The sequence below is a fragment of the Peromyscus maniculatus genome, chromosome X (assembly GCF_049852395.1).
Source record: "Peromyscus maniculatus bairdii isolate BWxNUB_F1_BW_parent chromosome X, HU_Pman_BW_mat_3.1, whole genome shotgun sequence".
Lineage (NCBI taxonomy): Eukaryota > Metazoa > Chordata > Mammalia > Rodentia > Cricetidae > Peromyscus > Peromyscus maniculatus.
Genome location: NC_134875.1, coordinates 19,058,058 through 19,082,785, shown reverse-complemented (window position 1 = coordinate 19,082,785; position 24,728 = coordinate 19,058,058). Strand labels below are relative to the sequence as shown.

Sequence of the window (24,728 nt, the reverse complement as noted above, 5' to 3'; positions counted from 1 at the left end):
CCATAGCAATCAAATCAGCATGAGATTTGAATAAAGTTGATACATGGGTGTATGGAAAAGAATAAAAACCACAGAAGTAAACCCATACATTCACAGACAAATATTTTTTGACAAAAGTATTAAGAAAAAGCAATGGAGATAGAATTATCTTTTTCAATAAATCACATTGGGAAACTAGGGCATCCACATGCAGAATGAGTCTTATCAGCAGGTACAGAAGTCAGCTCAATAGACTTAAATGTAACTTCCTCTTCTTCTTTCCCTCAGTTTTTTCCTGGTCTTCATGTTAGGGCCTCATATATTAAGTTGGGAATTGTTGCCTCTTGTTCTACTTTCTGGAAGAGATTGTATAGCATTTGTACCACAGGTTTAAATATTTGGTGGAATTTGATAATGGAATTATTTAGGTATGGAGATTTTTTTCTGGGTGCTTCAAGTGTATGGATTCAATTTTGGTAATACTAATAGAGTGATTCAGATAATCTTTTTCATGATGAGCAAGTTTTGGTAGTTTGTTCTTTTCAAGTCATTGATTTGTTTAATCTTACCAGTTAAATTTATGTATGTGGACTTGTTTGTAATAATCCCTCATTAACCTTGAAATGGCTAGAGGATCTGTAGTGATATCCGAGCTGGTGACTGGTCATCTCCTTTCCTTTGTCAGTCTCATTAGAGGTTGGTAAATCTTGGCATCATTGTAATAGATCATATTCCCCAGAATCACTTATCTCTGACTTTCATGGTTTCGAGTGATAAATACACTGTGATTTGAATTGTTGTTTCTCTATACATAATGTCTCATTTTTTTTCTATGTGCTTTCAAGATTTCCTCCCTTGTTTTTAGTTTTCAGGAGTTTCATTGTGATGTATATTTGTCACATAGTTCTTTAGGACTATATTGCTTGGGGATTGATTCACTTCTTGAATGTGTAAGACTACATCTTTCTATAAATTTGGCATGTATTAGACATTACTTTTTCAAATAGTTTTTGAGACAGTCTTGTCTTGTAGCTCAGGCTAGTGTAGAACTAACACTGCCCATATGTCTAGCTCCCAAGTGCTAGTAATTAGGGGCATGCGCCATTGCACTCAACTTCAAACATTTTTGAAACTCTAACACGACTTCTCTTCTTTTTCTGGAAACACAATAATCCAAAATTTAGAGCTTTTGTCAGTGTCCTGTAATCCCTTTGACCTACTATTTTCCCTGCTTCTTTCTGTAGTTCCACAATATGCAAAAAACATTTACGAATCAACAAGAAGGAAAACAATTCAGTAACAGTTTCCTGTTACTGACTGTGGTGGTTTGAATGAGAATAGCCTTCATGGGCTCATTTGTTGGAATGCTTGGAACCTAGTAGGTGGACTCTTTTAGGAAGGATTAGGAGGTATGGCATTATTGGAGGAGGTGTGTCACTAGGTGTGTGTAGTGAGTAGCCATTCCAGCTTGGATCTGGAAGTTCCAACCCCCATTGAGACTCTGGCAACTGTCACGCCTACAAGGCGGGGCGAGGGGAGGCGCTGGAAACCCGAGAGCTGGATGGGCCAGCGCACTCTCTGTGCCTGGACCCTGGATGGTGGAGGTTGACTGAGCAGAGCTCCAGAGAACACCGCTGGATTGCGATACACCTTCCCCAGACCCCCGCAACCTATCTATTCCTTCATTTGTAAGTCATCTACTAAATAAATCTTCCTTTTAACTATGTGGAGTGGCCTTTATAATTTTCCCCAATATCTGGCGCCCACGTGGGTCAAATTCCAAAGGCCTGGGCGGCTCCTACCCTCAGCCTCCTCCCCAGCTGGCGGGTACCTAAACCCGCCTGCAAAGTTCCATATAACCAGGGACCGCCTACACGGTTCCATTCCCGAAAAGGGGAGCAGCTAGTCCTGTCTCAGCTCCCCTCGCCCCGCCTCGTAGTCGTGACAGTTGCCAGAGTCTCAATGGGGGTTGGAACTTCCAGATCCAAGCTGGAATGGCTACCCACTACAGGTGTGAGCTTTGCAATTTCAAAAACCCACAACAGGAACAGTCCTACTCTCTTTATGCCTCCAACTTTGGATCAGATGTAAGCTCTCAGCTACTGCTCAATGCCATGCCTGCCTGCCACCGTGCATCCCAACACGATGATAATGAATTCCCCCTCTCAAACTGCAAGCAAGTCCCCAATTAAATGCTCTCTTTTATAAGTTGTATTGGTCAACAGAACAGTGACTAAGACACCAACAGTTCCAGTTTTTTCCAGAGTTGTCTGTTGGGTTTGCTTTTAGAGAGATTGGGTATCAGTTTTCTCTAGTATGCTAAGTTTCACTAGGTTTCTATTCTTTTTTTAATTTAAAGGTATCTATATTAGTTCTCTCATCTTCTTTTTGCTCTTATGCTTTCAGGCATTCCTTTTTCCTTTTAAGAGACAGTAGAGATAAATGCACATGTGTTTAACTAACTTGTGAATGCCCTCAACAAAATATTTAATGCCTTCATCTATCTACCCATCTGTCCAAATATTGTGAGCTCCTCATGATCAGTAAAGGTATTTTATTGTCCTGTCTCCACAGTTCCACACATACTGGCAATGCAATGCCTGTTCGTTAACTGAAGGAATAAATGGTCATTTGAAGCATGTGTGTAGAATGGCCTCACCACACCACAAGTTTGGAAAGAGCCAGAATCTTGTAGGCATTGCTTACCAAAGCATCCTTGTTCTTTTCTGAGATGAAACTCAATGATAGTAATTTACCTAGCATACACAAAGCACTGGCTTCAGTGGCAGTACCACAAAATAAATAAATAATGAACAAAGCACTGGGAACATTTGGCTAACAGCAGGTATAGATTCTTATTGCTTAGAATAACATCTATTTAATTTAGGTGTAAAAAACCACATAAGAATACTGTTTTAAGAGAGTCTGGTTCTTATTTGACATTCTTTGTTAGAAGGCAGCCATCCTGTTTAGGTATGGTGTGTAAGTTCATGTGAGAATAGATATTTAGGAAATATCCACTGGGCCCAGCAAAAGTAAGAAATAATTTCCACTGTCTCATTGTAGATGAATGGGCTGAAAGTACAGTTCCCCATGTGATTCTGTGGCAAAAGTGAACCTCTGTGTGATGCTCTATCATTTCACCTCGTTGATACTGAATGGAAGTGAGAATTGATCTCTGCCATTAGGGCTCACTAATTTCTCAGTAGATAGCTAATCAGAATGCATGCTAAGTTAACAGTACCTCCCTTCTGGGGAAATCCAAAGGACTCATCACCAATGAGATTTTCCAGTGCTGAGCTCACAAGATAGCTGATCTTCCATTACTCCTTTCAGAATCTCCCCATACTCATTTGTTGTGCTATGTCCAATATTTTTAAAGGATTTGCTTTTATTTTATTTGTATGAGTGGTTTGCCTGCATGTATATATGTGCACTATGTGCATGTCTGGTACCTGCAGAGGCCAGAAGAGGATGCTAGATTCCCCTGGGACTGGAATTCTGGATGGTTGTGAGCTGACAGGAGGGTGTTGGCAATGGAACTCAGGTCTTGCGCAGGAGCAGTAAGAGATCTGAACTGCTGAGCCATCTCTCCAGCTTCTAGTAATTTTTGAACTGTGAGAAAGAAAGTTTGGAAGAAATTTGCTTTTCCATCTTTGCCAGAATCAGAAGTCAAGGCTTCCAGTAGACTGTCCTCTTAAATTGCAAGGAAACGCTGTACTGGGCAGAGGGAGTGATGACTTTGTCCATAGCTCAGTTGAGTTTCTTTTTAATGTGGCAGAGTGGCTACCTTGGAGCTTATGATAATGACAACAACAAACTAACAGTTATCTAATGCTTTTCAAGTGCTAGACACTGTCCTAAGCATTTTCCATTAAGAATTGCCTATTAAAGGCCCATGATCTCATATCTGCAAGTCCAAATATTCAAAAAGATCTGCAAATTTTAAGATTTAAAAACTCATTTGGTGGCAAAATTCTGTCCTGAAATGACATTTTGCTATTTATGGTTTTTTATCTACCATGTTTAATGTGAATATACATCCATTTCACAGCAGAAATATTAATGCATTTTTTCTATGGGATATTGCCCCAGAACCCATTAGAGATGAGAAGAAATATAGAGCATATGTACCATATTATCTTTCTAAAATCTAAAATTTTCTGAATTCTGAAATGTAGCTGGCCCCCAAGGGTTTTGGATAAGGGGTTGTAGATTGGTTCCAGCTTATGTGCCTGCCTCTAAGATTCCATTAAGGGAACATTTTCACTGATGCTTTAAAGCTCTTTCCAAATTATAACTAGACTGACATAAGTGAGCACAAAAGGAAGAAGGAGTTGGATAAACCCAAGCGAAGGGGCTAGGCAAATGCGTGTTCTACCAGCAACTCAACCTCCTTCTCATGTCATAGTACAAATGCCTGACCCAACTGCTTTTTTTCTTTATAATTGTTAATAATCAAGCTGAAAACTTCCAGAGGTCTAATAATGCATATTCAAGTAGGAAAATCATACTGTTGCTAGATGAGCACAGAGTTGCAATTCTGCCTCTTCCCTTACTCTAGTCTTCTGGGGATTCTTAGTCACAACAATTTAATTACCATCAAGCCACTAATATAAAGACAGGAAGCTTGCCTTCCATACACACACCTCTTAGCTAGAATATGTCCTAGATTCTAAGGTCACTTTCACTGATTTGTGTGGAAAACCATATTCATTTATTTAAAAAATAATGACTAAGAACTTAGTCTTCAAGAAACATTGGAATAGATTAGATGTGCCCAGAAATAAACAGGATAGAAAAATTCTCATGTATATTTGCCAACGAACATATTGAGTTCAAAGTAGACATGAAAAAAGGATGTTTGTGCTATCTCTAATTTCTTGAATATTGAATAATTCATTCCATTAACCAGTGAGTTCCAAAAGTGGGTTACGATGTGGCATTTCTACTGGGAAAAACAGAAAAAGGAACACTCTGGGTACAGTTATTGCTGTAATGCTGTCTCTTCACTTCTCAGGGAAAAGAGAAAGAGAACAACAGACAAATGCCATATCATCACTGAATCCTACTTTGAAAGCCTTGCCTTATTTTTAGAGTCTGCAAGCCTGCTTTCTTACTGGACAGTGTTCATTCAAACCTTCTGCTACAGAGTTAGGCCTTTCTGAAGCCCCCAACTAACACTGATTTTCAACCCTTGCTGTACACTAAGAATCACTTTGAGAAATTAAAAAAAAATTCAAGGCTGAAGACCCACACCAGAACAATTAATTCAGAAGCCTGAAGCTAGGTACCTCTGTAGGCAGAGGCACCTCTTAAAAGACTCCAGATGATTCTGAGATTTTTGTGAGGACTAAGAACCACTACAAATATCGATTAACCCCCCCCCCAAACTGCAAAAGTCCAGATTTGTGGACTCAATTGTATGCCTGGATTTTGATGAGGTTCAATTTACTGTGTGCTAGGCATGTAAGAACTTTATGAACAGTATTCTTGTTTTATTCTCAGAGAGTGCAATCACTTCTATTTTATCCACAAGTCATCTCTGACATTTGCTTCAATTGTACCAAGACCCCGCTAAGGATGCTTGTATGTAGGTGGCACTGTTTCACTACCCCTCAGCTCAATATGAAAATTTACCTGCTGCCAGAAGGGACTCTGGAACAAGATGTATCACCAATTATCCCTAGTTGCAGCGGACATCTAGTAGAAGAGGTCCCTGGGAGTTCAGGACAACTTATGTAAGCATTTGAGTTTTATGGTTTGGTGCTACATCTGAGGACTGTTTATTTGGACAGTGCTCAAATGTTCTATAGTTTGAAGACAATGTTTCTAGAGATCTAGTCAACCAAGGAAGCCTAGTATTTCCATCTCTACAATACGAAGAAATGCTCAGGTCAGGGCTTGATGATTTTGGTCTTAGGGATCCTGATAGGATTTCTTTGTTCAGGTGGTTTGTTACGTTAGAATTTGGTAGATTTATATTGGGCTAACGTCATTGTTTCTCAATAACTCTAATTCCTCAAGGGTCTCTTTATAGGGACTGCTTGTCTAATTATGGAGGAGCAGAGAAGCCTTGCAATTTGCAGAAACAAATACTCCTAATAAATAGATCTCAGTCATCTGCATCTAGATAGGTCTCTTGGGAGGGTGAAAGGGGCATTTCTGCATTCTACCAAAGTTATAGACCCATTAGACCATCCTAATCCTTCTTAGCAGTTGTCTTCCTTCTCCTAAAGTGGTTTGGTGCTGAAATTCCTGTCCCTGAGCACCTCTTTGGTGGAAGTGGACAATCTGTTGGGTCCCAAAACTCCAATGCAGAAAACAGAGGACCTCTTCAAGGAATGTCAGGTCAATAGGAGCATGGTGTGGTGGTGCACGCCTTTAATCCCAGCACTGGGGAGACAGAGGCAGGTGGATCTCCATGAGTTCAATACTGACCTGGCCTTAAAAGAGAGAGGTCAGTAGAAACTTTAATTAGGAACTAACTAATGGTTATTATGTGACATACTGACCACCTGGTGGATCTTGGAAGAGACAATTTTAGCTCAGATTTATTATTACAAATTTGTACTAGGGACTGGAGGGGCTTAGTGGTGAAGAGTGTACTGTTTTTGCAGAGGACCCAAGTTTGTTTCCAGCACCCATGTTTGGTGGCTCACAGCTGTCCATAACTCCAACTCCAGGGGATTGGACATCTCTGGCATCTGTGGACACCAGTACTCATGGGCACATACCCCCACACAGACACGCATATATACACATAGTTTAAAATAAAACTTAAAAGCTGGAATAGATAATCTTCAATTGTATGTAATTTCTTTTGTATGTAAACTTGCATTTAAACTAACCAAATCGAAATTTGAATTTCCAACAAGATAAAAATCTTAGGTTTCATGCTGTATTTTTGTTTCATATCTCCCTTTTGATTACCACCTTCCTTAACTTTATAATTTGCTGTGGAAGCTAAAGCGTTTGGTCTGAAGTTCAACCAGGGTCTCAGAATGTTGGGTTTCTGGAGCCATAATAATATACAACTTTTTGGTAGCTAGTTTGTATTGTACACTAACTGATGTACACTGGTGTCCTGCGGCTTCTTCAATGGTGAGGAGCTTGTTCAGTCAACAGGATTACATCAAGGCTTCTGCCACAGGACACAAAAGATGGGTCTCACTATACCCAGGAGGATCTGGATCTTTCTGAAAGGGGTAGAAACAGTATCTTAAGTGACTCCTCTGACAAACTTCTATCTCCAAAAATATTTACATTATGTTTCATATAGTAGCAAAATTACCGTTATGAAGCAGCAACAAAAGTAATTTTGTGGTTGGCAGTCACCACAACATGACGAACTGTATTAAAGAAGGGTCACAACATTACAGTGACCCTTATAAGTAGACATGAATATACCATAAGTATACCTGAGGATACATCAGCTGTTGTAGTCCCTTCCATGGATAGTTTGTCTTAGGGGATCTAGCAGACACAGCAATTCGAAGGAGAGACAGATCTGAAGTGGAACATTCTATCCCTTCACTGTGAGCAGGACATCTGTCAGAGTAACCATGATTTCACACTCAAGAATCCTACAACCTGGGCAAGACAAAACCTGAAGTGGGCAGCAGACTATGATGTAAGTAAGGGCAAGTGTTCATCAGTAGCCCTGAGAGCTGTTCCAAACCTTTTAGGTCACTGCACTTAGCCAGCTTAGAAGTCAAGAGTAAGAACTCTATTATAGCCAGTCTATCCCTTTTATTTGGTTATTTACTTTTTTGAAGCACAATGACAATTTTATTGGCGTTTAAAAGAAAAAGCAAGTCAAAAATCTCAGGAGCTTCCTGGTATAGGAAGATGGAGAAGGAGAGAGAGAGAGAGAGAGAGAGAGAGAGAGAGAGAGAGAGAGAGAGAGAGAGAATGCCATTTGTAAGCAGCCGCATGGAGAAAGGGGCTGGGGATAACTTCAGAGAAAATGAGTGAGCAAGCTCAGAGTGTTTGGGAAAGTATGCCCAGGCTACTGTCTACAGGGTTTGTTGTTCTATAATATAAGTCTTGTTCTAGTTGACTTTTCTGTTAGGGACCAAAAATCTTCTTTGTAGACGTTGGTGCCTGTACTGAATGCCCTGTTCAAGCGAGGCATGGTGACACATGCCTGCAATCCCAACACTTGGAAGCCAGAGGCAGAAAGATTGCATTTAGTTCAAAGCCAGTCTGGTTTACCTAGTGATTTTCAGGCTAGCCAAGGCTAGCCTAGCCTGTCTTAATATAAACAAGCAAGCAAGCAAATAAACAAATAAATGAATCCCCCTAACTCCAACCAAACAACCAACTCAAAAGCATTTCATAGGCACTGCTTTGGATTCGTGACCCCAGTACTCCTTTTTCTTCCCTTCCCTTGGAGCCTCCCCATGTCTTTCAGCATACATATGCATTCCACTGCCCACATGCCAGTTGCCTGCTGTGGACACACTGTGCCTTTTCATCTGTCCTTGATGCAGGCTTGAAATACAGGAAAGCAGAGGTATTTGTAGTAAAAGCTTTCAAGTGTTACCAGCTCCCACTTACACTTGGTGCCACCTGCTCCCACTGTCTTTCTGAGTTAGTCCAGACCACCTAAATCACAGCCAAGAAGTCAGTCTACCAAACCTCCCTGTTCCTTTAACACTAATGTAGCTGAAGTTTTCTCCAGTCCTGCCTCGCCCACAGTCAGGACAAATCTCTCACCCGCCAGTCCCGCAGCCATTCAGACCCAACCGAGTAAACACACAGAGACTTATATTGCTTACAAACTGTATGGCCGTGGCAGGCTTCTTGTTATCTAGTTCTTCTATCTCAGTTAACCCATTTCTATTAATCTATACCTTGCCACATGGCTCGTTGCTTACCAGTATCTTACATGTTGGTCATGGCAGTGGCTGGCATCGTCTCCTGACTCAGCCTTCATGTTCCCAGAATTCTCCTCTCTCTTTGTCCCGCCTATACTTCCTGCCTGGCTACTGGCCAATCAGCACTTTATTTATTAACCAATCAGAGCAACATATTCACAATATAGAGAACATCCAACAGCACACTAATATGGGGGTATGGAAAATGTTCTGGGAGAAATAATACAGAGAATATATATTTTAAAAAGACAGCGGTCCCACCTCCCTGGAACATTTATGGCTCTGGGTGATGGCATCAGAACACCAACCACAGCCAACATGAGCTAAAGTAGTCCACACAGGCCATCTGACCAGGCAAATTGAGTTGCCTTCCTGGAGACATTCCACTGGTCCTCTGGCGAGGTGCTAGAGCACCTTATTGTGAGCTTCAAGTTGGTATTCTAGAAGTCAAGTCAACTTCACCAACTTATTGATAGTAGGAGAAAAGCAAAGAGGAAATGACAGTGGCAGAAGGAGAGCGAAGGAGGAACAGAAAGGACAGGAAGGAAAGGAAGGGAGGGCAGATGGAAGGAAAGAAGGTACAGAAGGCCACAGACTGTCACCTCAGTCTTCCTAAGAACTACAGTGCTGAGTAGTGTCCTACCTCAGGGTCTTCCTCCTGGGGCCAGGAGAATTGCTGTGAAAGGCTGGTTCCCATCAGCCTTTGTGGCACAGAAGCCAGACTGGGACACTCACTACCAAGCCAAGCCCACAAACTCGAAAGAATCTGATCCAGTTTTCCACCACAAATCCTCTTGCTCAGAGTTCTTCCCTGATGTCCGCTGGTTTCCTGAGTAGGACAGCCTTTGCAAGGACATCACAGAACTCTGGTTGAAGAATTGGCACATCCATCTTGCCTACCACAAAAAGTCACCAACTGTTCTGAAGGTATCCACAGAACTCTGTAAAGAGGTGAAGCCAAGGTTTTTGCTGAGATTTCCCCAGAAAGTGGCTTAGGTAGGATGCTTGGTGTAGTGTGGAGAAGGGAGGGGCATTGGAGAAGGGATCATGGCTGACCATAGGTCCTACAAAGTGAATCTCACATCCCAAATGTGGACTAGTTTGACTTCAGGCCACAGCAATGACGTAGAATTTGGGGAATTGGAAAAAATGAAAATATGAGACCTAGTGCTCATGAATAGTTAAGGAATAAAACTTATTTTAAGAGGATAAAAGTAGGTACAGGGGTCTTCTAAGCACTGGGTTCTGTGTGAACATATAGGTCACATCTCCATAAAGCTATTCCTATAGTTAGGTAAGTCTGTCAACTCCCAGGAGCTACTGGTAAGGGGAGGAAGGAAAGGGAGGGCTAAGAAGCAGAGAGACTGGGGATGGGGAACCAATGTGAACTCTTCCATCCAGGATAGACCACAGTGGGTGAGGAATTACACCCTGAGAAAAGATCAGTTTTAGTCATCAGTGCTATTGTTTCCCAAGCATAGGAACTATGATACAAACCTGGCCTGAGAGGACCCCAAAAGTGCAGTCTTCAAAGTCTGCTTCCATGGAATTTTGCTCCCTGAAACCTTAGCATGGAAGAGAGGTAGGGGAATAAAGTTAGGAAAATGGAGGCCTTGACTTGGATTCCAGGCCACACTTCCATTGGAGTATGGGATGTGAATAGTGGCAACTACAAGATACAAAGTGATGGTGATCTTAGGCCTCGGGAGCAGGGATGTTCCCTCTGAGCACTGGCTCCTTCACTTTTGACTAGTTTTTCCTGCAGGCACTTTCTTATATGGCAGGACAGAGGTAATACTGAAGGCAAGAGAAGTGGCTAGAATCAGAGGTAGTTATAGTGTGTGTTGTCTGATTTGAAGTAGCCATGAAAGATGTGGATGCACTGCAAAGAATCGAGTGTTTTCTCTACTTCAGTCCCACCACAGTCGATTGATTGTCCCAGTGCAAATGCTTAGTTTTCTCTGGCCTCTTCCTTCTTGGAACCTGTTTGAGAGCCCCAGAAGCCATGTCCTGAAAAACCCGTTTCCCTCCCGAAGCAGCACACTTCTCCCCTAGAGAAAGAGAAAGCAGGGAAAGAGAAAAGGGCTTTGAGGCTCCTGCTTCTGTAAAGCAAGAGGATAGGGATGGCAGACAACAGTGCATCTGTGGGCAGAGTCAAAAACGCCTGAGAAGGAGGTGCTACTGGGGCCGAGGCGACAACTTTTCCATTACTGTTCTTACCAGTCCACAGAATACTTTCAGAAGTCCCTAACAGGGCCAGCCTCTTCGGCAAATCAGCCTGTGAGCTGTCTTTCAGCTCATCACACGAGGCAAGGATCACTATTGATGCACATTTTCTACCACAAATTACCACCCACACTTATCCCTTCTACATAGATAAAGCTGAAGGATGACAGAAAAGCTGTGAGTAATTCCAGACACCTGCCTCTGGGAAGGGAAAAACACAGCTGCTCTATCCCAGAAAACGGATCTCCGACACCTTGTGTTCAGGGTCAGGATACATTCTCCATTATTTCTGCCGAAAGTTGGAGAGTGAATAAAGGAACGTCCTGTCTGCTCTGTGCACTTACAAGTCTCCATTTGGGCTAACATCAGTGAAGAAGAGCGAGTTAAGTAGGGGCAGGGCGGCCACCATGTCTCTGCTGGTACCACTGTTTTCTTGACAATGCCAAGTTTTCTGCCTGAGTAATTCTACCCATTCCCTCACTGTGCTTTCTCCAAGCTAGCCATCAAGCCCAGGAGGTCTCGATCTAAGCCCTCTTTAGTCAGTATACAGTTGCTTCTATAGGAAATAGGTAAGGCTCTGGAAAAAATGAGACTCTAACAGTGCTTCTGCTCTCTGGCATCTGTCTAGGCCTGGGGCAGCTGTTCAGTCTTAGTCCCTTAGCAAAGAGTGCTGAGAGGCATAGGCACAAAGCAGTAGAGGCCTGTAGACCATTCTCTAGACCTCACAGAGCACACTCCTCCTTCTACTTCCTGCTTACTCTGGGCTACAACCCCCAGTAAGTCTCCCTTTAGGTGACCCTCTTCCTCATGAAGCAAGGAGGATGATTTTGGATCCATCCTGATAATCAGTGTAAAACTGCTTCTATGGGAAATAGAAGAGGGACTTGGAACACAGTGTTTCCAGTCCTGAGCTCTGCAGAGGTACAGATGCAGTTGGCTTGCCTCAGTTTACGAGAGAGAGAGAGAGAGAGAGAGAGAGAGAGAGAGAGAGAGAGAGAGAGAGAGAGAGAGAGAGAGAGAGAGAGGACAGTTTGGTAGTTAGAATGTCTAGGCTTGGAGCTGAAAGAAGAAAACAGAATAAAGGATTTGGAAAAGAGTGTATTGATCCTTGAATAAAGAGGAGGATTGATTTGGGGAAAGTTTGAATCCTTGCTTTCCACGTTTTGCTTTCATATGTCTCAAAGTTATGATTGTATATCCTTCTCAAGTCTTCATCACTGGGTGATATTAAGTCACTGCCAAAGTTTCAAGCATCTGTCCAAGATTCATTATCTTGAAACCCAGAGAAATAGTAAAGAGTAACAAATCACCTAAATCCAATACCCTAGTCCCATAAAAGCCAAATATAGATACTTCCATGTATAAAGGGAGCCAAAGAACAGAGTCAACCAGACAGGGGATGGAACAAGTGGAGGTTGGATTCTAGAAGCTTCTAAAGTGGTAACATTGGCAAATTGATTTTCTGGCTTCACCAACTTACCCAATTTGATACTCGTGTGTGTGTGTGTGTGTGTGTGTGTGTGTGTGTGTGTGTGTGTGTGTGTGTGTGTGAGAGAGAGAGAGAGAGAGAGAGAGAGAGAGAGAGAGAGATTATGTCCATAACGTAGCATACGAACGAGCACTCAAACATGTGTTGTGTCCTAGCTATCTTGAAAACAGTTCATTTCCTTGTCCTTTTACAAATAGTGTCATATACTCTAAGAGAAAGAAAAGTAGACTGGGGTTGGAAGGATCTTGGCAGCTTTTTTCTCATCCCTCCTGTTCAGCAACCTCAACTTGCTGTGTGGATGTCCATTCCACAACCTTCTGTCCATATGGACCCCTACCTGACCAAAAGATGTCCAAAGAGTCCCCACTCCAGTCAGGAGGCTCCATACTACTTAACACAGCCATTCTCACCAGCCTCGCACCCCTTAAAGAAGCCCAGCTCCAGTTTCTAGGATCTCATCGGATGGAGAAGAGTCTTCTTAGAGTTCAGGTGGGATGGAGGAGGGACCTTAGTGTTTCTGGCAGTGCCGCACTGGGAAGTCCCTCCCGCATGACCACCACCCTGCCTAAGAAAGGCAGGGTGTGCAGCAAACACCCAATTTAGTCTTCACTGGTGCCAAGGCAACATGCCACCTGCTGAGGACAGACAGGGACTGTCCCTCTTGCTTTCATATGAGCTAGGTGGTACACAGAGCTATTTACTCTGCTGGAAAGAAAATGGATTATGTGAAACCAAGGCATCTCAGAAGTAACAAAAGAAAGAAATATGAATGGAAGCATAATTACAGATTCAGAGTGCTATGGTCATTTGTTGTTCTTGTCAGGAGTCCACAGTCCTCTTCTTGCTAGGGATTTTGAGCATCTTCAGACCTTGAAACCATCTTTATCAGTCACAGCTCATCTGCACGTTTATTTTCCTATAAGTGATATTTAGTTTGCATGTCATTGTGTTTCATGTTTTATTTTTGACAACCTCTGAGCTTCTACTAGAAATTTGTCTTAGACACTAAAGTAACATCTAATAATGAAGATGCCAGGGACACAGTCCCACAGCCCAGGAGTCTATCCTCTAAGAGAGAGAGGTTCTGAGTAGGAGTGTGGCCTGGGAAAGTAATTCTCTTGAACCACGGTGCTAAGGGTTTGCATGACCTGGGAAAGACAGTGCAGATCCTGTCACATATCAGACTATGACAGCCTCCTGTCCCCACTTTTGGAGATCACAGGTCCCTCCCCTAGTCCACATGATCAGTCATGGTTTTCTCGAAAAGGAGTGCTCAGGGGGTTCTAAGTCACTCTCTGGTCTAATTTTCAAGCTGTTTTTCTTACTTTTGTGATTCTTCTCAGCACTGGGTTTAAGATTCCACCCTTGCCATTTCCTACCCTTTTCTAAACATGGAGCAAAGTCCCCCTCTTGATAACTTGCAAAATCTGCTTTATCTCTACCTCTAGACACATGACCTAAGGTTGCTTTCCATGCAGGAAGAGGCAGAGTCCAGGTAGTTCAAGTATGTTCTGGCTGAGAACACACTGTCATCCTAAATACCTAGTAAAGGCTCCTCAAAGGCATAAGCTTCATCTAAGCCACTAAATAGTCAGAATTCTTGAGAATCTGGGGAATTTTTGTTTAGGACATTCTTGACCCAAGTCAGACAAAGTACAGATGACATCTTGAGAACTCACCTTGGTGGGAGTGGATCAAGACAGTATGCTTTGCTGGAACTAGTCAAAGCTTGTGGTTTGGTTGAAGCTACCTCTCTGTGATAAGGAATTGGTTAGGAATACAGACTCAGAAACCTGCAACCATGGTTCAGGTTGGTGCCTTGATTTTCTCAGTCCTTCAGCTTTCCCAAATATACACCGAATAGCAAAATCAATCTGGTGAAAGCAGTAGGGAGATCTCCCTGGTGCTGGCAGTTGTGAAGTCCATCTCAAGAGGTAAAACTATGCTATCTATCACCCAGTAGACTGTAGTGAACAAAGGAGACTGATGGGTGGGGAGTTGGAAACATGAAAGTAACCCTAGAGAGTCTTAGAGTCTTAGTCTGTTTAAATAAGGGCATCATTAGAATGCTTCTTCTGAAAAAGTGGGGGGGAGTAATGGGATTCCATGCCTTCATAGGTTGGATGGAAAATAACAAGGTCTAACAGACCAGTGGTGACCACTGGGGAAGGACTGCACTGCTTGGTGAAATTGTGAGAAAGACTATTAGGCTTGGAGGAGTGACATGCAAAGTGTATGGCTTGGTGGGACTCCAAGCAGCAACAATGCCAGGCAGAATATCCATTTATGAGCACAGTAAAGACCCTTTGAAAGACCCTGAAGGATTAAAAAATTACCAGTAACTCTAGCTCTGAACTGCTCACTATCTTTATAGGTATTCAGAAGTGCTTGAGGTAGAAGACTTGAAAAGAAACTAAATATCCCATGTGAGCAAGCATGTGTTACTGAGAAATTCAGATTGCATGGCTGTTTGTGTATTCCCTTTGCTTTAAGTTTTAAGGCTAGGTGCTAAGTCTTTCTCACCCCTGTATCTCTCTCTTATAAACATGAGCTCTAGTCCTGGTGGAGTGCTGTGGAGACTGCTAAAAACGTCTTCCTCATTCATATCTTCCTAAGGCATCTAGCCCCAGTTTTACTTTTCTGCCACATTTTGAAGTGTCATGGATATCGAATCTTTGTATCATGAGACCAGCCAGTTGAGAGTGTCCAGTCTGCATTTTAATCAATTTCTACAAACAGGCAACTATTATTACACCACACGACACAGCATCAGAACACCTCAGCATGCCCAACTGCTTCCTGGGCTCCTCAACAATCATCCCCATTCCAATCTCCAGACCCAGGCAACTGCTGACGTGCGGTATATGTCATGTCCATGTCTCAGCTTCTCTAGAATTTCATATTAAGGACTCATATCATATGTCTGATATATTTCATTGCACATATGTTTAACATTCATCCATTTTGCAACAGGTAGGGAAAGTTTGTTATTTTTGTTGTTGTGTAGTATTCCTCTATTAAATAATTATTTCTGTTTTTTATTTCTTCACTGAAGAGCATTCAGGTTATTTAAAATTCATTTTTATGAAAAATTCTCCCACAACCATTTGCATATTGGTCTCTGTGTGGACATATGCTTTTCATTTATTTTGGGTAGATACATAAGACTAAAATTCTGGGGCCATATGGTAAGCAGCTGGTTTTCATTAATTGAAGCACCTTAAACAGGGATTAATAAGTAAAAGGCTGAAAGTAACTTGTGTGGAACTGGGACATGTGATTAGGGGTATGGGAGAAAATTCTTGAAAAAGATTACTGAGAAGAGAGATTAAGAACACATGGAGATCAATTCACCTGCCTCCTAATTTGTACCTCAGTGTTCAGAAAGCCTAAACATTTTAGTCAATGTAAATTTTTCTCAATTTTAATTGTCGTTCACACTGATCACGGGATATGGGATAGGCATTTATGAGTGGGTACAGGTGGCTACATCTGGGAATAGTTTCCATAAATGTCCACTTTTAGGGAGGCACTAGGTTTAGTCATGATGATAATTTGTGTTTTACAAAACATTCCACTTAGAAGACTCAACTGAAAAACCCAACTGTTAGACTCTACCACTACAATTGGTGTTTATTTCACTTGGTCTCTGCAAAGGCCATTCTGAGTATTCATGTCTTCTTGAAGTAGGAAATTATGCAGATAAAATTTAGGGGCTCGCAATTATGAATAAAAACAGAGAGGCTGGTAATAATTGGAATTACTATTGCAGATTACATTCACAAGTCAAACTGTATCTTCTTATAATTAATCAAATCCTATTAAGTAATAACAAAGAAACTTTTACTTTGCACAGAAGTATAAAAACAAGCACTCCCCTGTCCCATCTTGTACCCTTTCAGTACTTTGTACTGTAGTCCTAGTAGCCTCTTTCCACTTTTCTGTAACATATATTCTATTTTCCACTTCCCCCTACACACACGCACACACACACACACACACACACACACACACACACTCACACACACACACATACACAACATACATATATACACTCACACATATACAGCACACATACATACATGGACCACACAGACACACCACACACACACACCACACACACACCACACTCATACCACACACATACACAACAAACACATATACACACATATACACTCACACATACAGCACACATACATACATACACCACACACACATACACCACACACATGTGAACACACACACACACACACACACACACACACACACACACACCTATATACATTTTCTGTAAAAAAAAAAATGAGCTTTTATTTTTGGTGCCACAGTGATTGCCTTAATTTTTTAAGCTTCTTTTAGTTGATGCTACCATCATCTACACGGTCCTCATCTCTGGAATAATTTGCGTTTTTTTTTTCTATTGGGAAAAAAAGAATAATTTTCATTCTTACAATATTATTTGGGTCTAGACCTAAAGAGGCATTATTCTGTTATTTGGTTGTAGAATAAGGCATCTTCATTTGAGTCATTTTTAGAGAAAGAACTCCTTTAAAAGATCTTTTTTTAAAAGATTTCTATTTAAACAGGCGTCGAATGGAAACTCTGTTTTTATTGAGACACTAAGGGACAAAGTGACTGGTGGTCTGCTGGATTTTTCATCACTTACAAGTTGCTTTGGCATGATATCGCACAGCCCCAGCCAGGGACATGGAGGTTGGGAATTCGCACGTGTCCGAGTTAGATGTCAAGCCCAGGTCACTGGGTTATTGCTTTGGGGAGGTGACATAAGCTCTGTCAAGGTGGGAGTGATCTGGTGCTTCATCGCTTCTCTGATATGAAATTTTGAGGACTGGGTTCAAGTTTGTGCTTTGGGGGTCATCTATCCTTATTTGTCATTTAAAACAGACTGCATTAGACTACCATGTGATGGGAGATGGTGAGGTGTTTTGTTTGTTTGTTTGTTTGTTTGGTTTTGCTTTTTTAAAAAATCACCAAGATATATCTAGAACAGGCTGAGTAAAAATGAAAACACAGGTGATTTTAATAAACAAGTAGATGGCTTAAAAAGCCTTAATAAGATTATTCAAAGGACTACACACCCCCAAAATGGAAAAGCAACTACAGGGCATTTCTTTAGCCCCCTTCCTTATCTTATGTCATAGGAATGCCAATGAGACTCCTCCATCCTCCACCTCCCATTTCCTAGTGCCAGATCTGTAAGCGCTTAGCCAAGCATTCTGGGAGACAGAGAAGAACTGAAGGGAAGGAGTAGCCGGATGTCTTGGGTTTTCTTTCCATTCCGTTCTGTTCTCCTGATACCACCTCATTGCTAGACGTAGGCACTAGACGTGACAGTCAACTACATCTGAACTGAGCAGAGAAGAGGTAGTGAAGGCAGAGAGTGCAGGAGACATGTCTCAAAGGCAGCCTCAGTCACCTAATCAGACTTTAATTTCTATCACAAATGATACAGAATCATCAAGCTCTGTCGTCTCCAACGATACCACACATAAAGGATGGACCGGAGACAACTTTCCAGGAATAGAAGCACTGTGTGCCATCTATATCACTTATGCTGTGATCATTTCAGTGGGCATCCTCGGAAATGCCATCCTCATCAAAGTCTTTTTCAAGACTAAAACCATGCAAACAGTTCCAAATATTTTCATCACCAGCCTGGCTTTTGGAGACATGTTACTTCTGCTGACTTGTGTGCCCGTGGATGCAACCCACTACCTGGCAGAGGGCTGGCTGTTTGGGAAGATCGGTTGTAAAGTGCTTTCCTTCATCCGGCTCACTTCTGTCGGTGTGTCAGTGTTCACGCTAACAATTCTCAGCGCTGACAGGTGAGTTTCCTCTTTCTGTTCTATTGCCGGGATGTGAAATTAAGCAAAAAGATAAAAGAAAAGCTTGTGCTTAGCGTTTACTGGCTACCGGTAGGCTTTTTTTTACACTGTGTAACCTAAATGTAAGGTTTGAAAATCCAGTAGCATTTTAAAATAAAAGTTAGATTTAAAAATGTTAAAATGCCTTTGTTAGCATCTGAAGAGTGCTTGAAAATATATGCTCTGGGTGGGGGGTTTCTTTTCTTTGAAATGTAATTGTGTGCTTGAAAGAATAGCAAACGGTGTTTTTATTTTCCTCCGGCTTATTAAGTCAGGCAAATTGTTGCAGGTGCAAAGAAAAATACTCATGCTTTATACATTAGTGCAGCCTAGTGGTGTAACAGAGTCAACATGAGAATGCTGGTATAGGTGTGAAGTGGACCGTGTGTGCATTATTATGGACCAGAAGGATGATAAAGAGAGAAAAGGCATCCAATTGATTTGAAAGTGCCCAGATTAGCTAATAGAAGGAAAGCAGTAAGGTTTTCATCATCCTGATAATTCAGTGTCATGTCATCACTTAATTCTATTTGTTTTCTCTATAATCATGTGGTGACATTATCATTCCGAGAGAAATAAATTAATTCTAATGGACTTTTAGAGTTCTGTGGCTAGAGCATGTGAAACAATCTCACTGTCAGGGAGTTGGGGCTCCATGTTAGGGTGTTTTTAGTTTGGATACTGTGTTTTTCATAACTATTGCAAAATAACCATGAAAGCATGAAAAATGAGGCTCTAAATATTAAAAGTAGTGCTTTAAAATTTTTGCAAGATATCTGTAGGTAATTAATGTCCAGCAGTGTGGTCAGGAAGAGCTCTAGATTCTGGAATCTGACATGAGCTAAAGCTTGATCTGTGTCATTATTATTATTATTATTATCATCATCATTATGATTATGTTGCTTTGCTGGTCTATATTCTTGAGGGAAGACTCCTGTAAAGGCTACAGGTTTTAAGGTGTCTCTGTATAAATGAAGAGGCATGGTTGCATGGGCTCTAGCTTCTGATTTTACCCTAATCTCCCCTATTGATCCATTAGCATAGGGAAGGAAGTAGCCTTTATGAATGGGGAAAACATGAGCTTTCTGCTTTTTACTGGTGGAAATGTTATCTAGAAAGACTTAAGACTGCTTACTCATTCAGGGGAGTTAATTTGATTAACATGAGTCATTTATATATACAGTACTTCTTTAGAATACTTATGGCAACACATAGGTGATGAATTATTCTCAAGTCACACAGGAAAAGATGCTGAAAATATTTGTCCTAAATAGAGGGTCTGTCACAAAGTTACAAAATAGCAGATCTGGAATGTCTCATAGGAGTGAATAAAGGACAAGCTGATTAGAATAAATAAATCACTGGGTATATTCTGTGTATTTGAAACCACAGGCAGTTCTCATTGGTTCTATATGACTGTAAAGAAGGAAGAACTGGATGATTGCTAAAGTCATGTGTCACTGATTTCAACCCTGCTTATGATTATGTCTTTCTAGATACAAAGCGGTCGTGAAGCCACTTGAGCGACAGCCCTCCAATGCTATTCTGAAGACCTGCGCAAAAGCTGGTGGCATCTGGATCGTGTCTATGATATTTGCTCTGCCAGAGGCTATATTCTCAAATGTATACACTTTCCGAGATCCTAACAGAAATGTGACATTTGAGTCATGTAACTCCTACCCTGTCTCTGAGAGGCTCTTGCAAAAAATACATTCTCTGTTGTGTTTCTTAGTGTTCTATATTATCCCACTCTCGATTATCTCTGTCTATTATTCTTTGATTGCCAGGACTCTTTACAAAAGCACCATGAATATACCTACTGAGGAACAAAGCCATGCTCGAAAGCAGGTATGTATGAATTAGTACTCCTGCAAGCTACATTGCATTTATCTGTGTCCAATAGCAATCCCAAATGTCACACATTGAGCAATGCTGAGCAAGTTATTTGACCTCTCTGAGCCTCAGTGACACAGATATATAAAACTCCCATCATAGTTCCTGATGGTACTCTTCACTCAGTCAATGGTAAGACTGTTAGTATTATAGACAGGGAAGTAAAAGTTGATTGTCCTATAAAACAGTAAGGGAATCTGCATAACATGAGATTATAAAGCAAAGCATCATTTGCTTTAGCAAGTATCACAGAATGGTAGAAATGCACAGAGTAGTGAGACTGGCAAGACTCATCTGACATTACTCACTGAAAACGGCTTCTACACAGATGAGCAAGCTGAGGTCTGGAGAGGGTGAAATGAAGTGCACATTGCAAAAGAACACAGTGACTCACACACTTGATTAAGGCCGGTGAAGGACTTAGGTGTGCTCTCCTTTCATAAATCTGTACAGAATGAAAGGATGCTACTAAATGTTGTCCTATTAGACTGGGGGTCAGGGAGGCTTCTATCCTGTAGAAGAGGGAAGTAGTGCCATTTACTTAGAGAGGAGAGGGAGAGAGGGAGGAGGGAGAGAGGAAGGAGGGAGAGAGGGAGGAGGGAGAGAGGAAGGAGGGAGAGCGGGAGGAGGGAGAGAGGAAGGAGGGAGAGAGGGAGGAGGGAGAGAGGGAGGAGGGAGAGAGGAAGAGAGGGAGGAGGGAGAGAGGGAGGAGGGAGAGAGGAAGAGAGGGAGGAGGGAGAGAGGGAGAGAGGAAGAGAGGGAGGAGGGAGAGAGGGAGGAGGGAAAGAACTATGCCTTTTGTGTAGTCTACCAGTTAGTTGAATAGCTGTGCTCATGAGGCTATATAAGTTATATACTTAGTGTCCATGTGATCCAGTTATCTTTGCTGTCTGAGCCTCTACTTTATGAGGTGCATCTCTTATATTAACAGATGTGAATAGGATTATTCTCATATATGATGGATGGCACATTTTGTTTTCATTCCTCTGACTACATGATTTAAGTCCCTATAGATTAACAGCAACTTTAGTGTCAGCCTGACAACTTTCCTAAACTGCAGGAGACTGTTCTCACCTGTCAGCCTCTGCGGATGCAGTGAAAGCCGCTCTGAATAGTATCGCTCTCTCCTTTTAGTGAAATTAAATCACTGGGGACTCCATAGCATGCTTGAGTTAACTAGAGTATCTCAACATCTGAGAATGGTGGGAGGCCTCAGAATAAGAGTTAATGAGACCAAGATCACAGGTTACCATGCCAATTAACTTGTCATATTCTATATCCACAGGCAGACTTCCCATGTGTCCCAGGCAGTTAGCTCATAAGCATGTGTTCAAAGGGAGGCCAGCTTGTTAACTGGAAATTCCTATGTCAATACAGAGGATGGTTTTTTGTCTGTGCCAGCTAAATGGATATTTTTGTGTGTGTGCAATTTTCTCCCCATATAGATTGAGTCCCGGAAGAGAATTGCCAAAACAGTCTTGGTGCTGGTGGCTCTGTTCGCTGTCTGCTGGTTGCCGACTCACCTCCTGTACCTCTACCACTCCTTCACTTATGAAAGCTATGAGAACCCCTCGGCCGTTCCTTTCGTTATCACCATTTTCTCTCGGGTGCTGGCTTTCAGTAATTCCTGTGTGAATCCCTTTGCTCTTTACTGGCTGAGCAAGACCTTCCAGAAGCATTTTAAAGCTCAGCTCTGCTGCTTCAAGGCAGAGGTGCCTGAGCCTTCCCTTGGTGACACCCCTCTTACCAACCTCACTGTGATGGGGCGGGTCCCGGGTACTGGGAGCACACATGTGTCTGAAATTAGTGTGACCGTGTTCAGTGGCTGTAGCGTGAAGAAGGGAGAGGACAAAGTTTAGCTTTTCCACTAAAAAAAAAAAGGTGATTTTTTTAGTCTCATTGAGTGTATCCAGCTTTAAGGTGTGCATAGTATGGTGTCTGGGTTTTTGTTGTTTATGAATTGTTTTAAAGTTTTCAGAATGAATTATCCCTGTAAGTAAAAGACAAAATGTCATTTTCTTCAAGGTGCAAACAGCAATGCCATTTGGGCTTTCTAAACACAATGAAGCCCACCAAGTAGAGAAAAGCAGGTTTGAAAATGCCAGTCAACTGTGAAGAACACTGTATAGGAGGGACGGTAAATGAACAAGAGTTTAATTGCATCCCTCTTTTGTGATGCTCCTCGTCTCTCACCTACTCATGTGGTTGTCATAAAAGTGTTTGTGCTCATTGTGTGCTGTAAATCTAGAGATTCTACTCCATGAGATCAAAGAGATAAAACATCTCTCGTGGTGTTTTGTAACACACACACACACACACACACACACACACACACACACACGCACGCACGCGCACACACATGTGCACACACACACACACACATGCGCGCACACACACACGTGCACGCGCGCGCGCGCACACACACACACACACACACACACACACACACACACACACACATATATATATATATATATATATATATATATATATATATATATATACTTTCACAGAGTGACTGCTCTCTTCTTTCAATCATCATTCCACTCTAAGAAGTCTTGCAATTGAAATGAAAAGGTTTGAGAGTCGGAGGGTATTAAGCACTGAGTCTGGGGCAGGGTGCTTCCCTTGCTGGGTCAACACTTCCTGACTTTGTGGATTCTACTGCCATTGGTTAATAACTAGACAGAGCCATCTCTCATAAACATTATGAAGAATTTGTCTTAATAGGCAGAACAGAGAGCCACTGTGTTGGTGTGACCATGGGCCCCAGAGGAAGATTCCTGTACAAGTTTCTAAGCTGTCACTGTCTGAAATTCTTTCCTCGAAGGAAACTCATTTTATTTGGGTGAGCAGTGCCCTCTTTCTAAAAACCTGCAGAACTGCCACTTGGGATCTCCATCACCTGGTTGTCTGAGCATCATCACATCATCTACCTGCTTGATATTACTCAACTTGATGGGTGCCGAAGTCCTAGAGCTCAGCTCTGTTTCTGCAAGTCAGACAGAAGGCTCTGACTTTCTATCCTCTGCTACAACTTGCTAACACAAATAAGCTTGTTACTCACTATAATTGGAAAAAAAAAATCTTGTAGTCAATAGATTTGCCAGATTTAAATTTGTGCTTTTAGAAAATGTATTCTTGAAGTAAACTAAAGCTTATCTTTGTCACTATAGTTACATTTGTATTTTTTAGACTGCTTTTGGTATTTTTGAGCTTTAAATGGCTTGTGCCGTTGTGAACTTTTGCTAATTATGTGGCTCAAGCGGGGGTGGGACATATATTAACACTGGGATTTAAATGTCCTTAAAATTGGCTTGCTTAAAGTGGGGGTGCTAATATCGTATTAACATTGCTTTAAAAAGTGAGCAAAATTGTTGTAAAAAATTTGGAGGTGAGCAAATAAATACAAAATAAAACTTGAATGGCTTTGTGTAAGTTTGTATTCTACAAATAATGATAGAATAGAAGAACACATTTCAATTTGAAGACTTATTATTTTTAAAATCACAGAATGATAAAATATTTTATTTTCTTTAATTAGAAAAACATTATATATTTACTTTCCTGAGCCTAACACTTGAGAAATCATTTGGCTTGAGAGATGGAGTTCAGCAGTAAAGGGTGCTTCCTGAACAAGCATGGGGAGCAGATTTTGGATTCCAGTACCCACAGGCACGATGTGGTCCTGTAATTGCAATTAAAGCACAATTAAATACGGTGCAAATTAAAGCACTGATGGGGTTGAGACAACAGGATGCCTGGTGTCCGTTGGCTTCCAGCCTAGCTGAACACAAGCAACAAACAAAACAAAACAACCCCCAAGCAAACCATAAGGTCTGGGCTCAGCAAGAGACCTTACCTCAAAAGGAATAAGGCAGAAAGTGATGAGGGAAAATACATGACACCCTCTTCCGGACTCTATGTATGTGCACCCACACATGCATACCACATACATACTTCACATGTATACACTCATACACAGAATCAATAATTAGTACCCTAATTTTAAAAAGTCCCAGGTTACAAAAGTCAAGAGAGTATTTTCCGTGGTTCCCAAAACTAGAGCTCTGCATGAGTTAGTGATGAAACATGTATACAGTAACTTCTTAGCTTCCTAGGTCATCAGCTCCTTCCCCTTTTGTAGGTAGAAAATTAGCATTAAAATTTTGGATTTGTTTCGGGAAGATTAAGTGATTTTACTTCTTGGGGCTCACCTTACAGGTGGCCATAATATCCATAACTACATTTACATTGCTTGTTGTTGTACATGTAAATATCCCATGTTCCTATGGGATATTTAATTTCTTTAGTGAGAGCTCTAGATAGGGACAGATAAGAACATATGCAAAACAAATTGTGAACATATCCTAA

General features: G+C 41.5%; 1 protein-coding gene across 2 annotated transcripts in view; it reads left to right on the top strand.

Moving 5' to 3' along the window:
- Positions 1–23,779, top strand: part of Brs3 (bombesin receptor subtype 3) — a 37,035-nt gene extending 13,256 nt beyond the window's left edge. Inside the window, exons 2-4 of one of the 2 annotated variants that reach the window (XM_076561963.1) lie at positions 18,050–18,422; positions 19,958–20,309; positions 21,800–23,779. In XM_076561963.1, coding sequence (XP_076418078.1) covers positions 18,050–18,422; positions 19,958–20,309; positions 21,800–22,213 — 1,139 coding nt within the window. In that variant the 3' untranslated portion in view covers positions 22,214–23,779. Of the gene's footprint in view, positions 1–17,830; positions 18,423–19,957; positions 20,310–21,799 lie in introns of those variants that run through there. The other variant, XM_006991975.4, reaches the window with a different exon arrangement.
- The last annotated feature ends 949 nt before the right edge of the window (positions 23,780–24,728 follow it).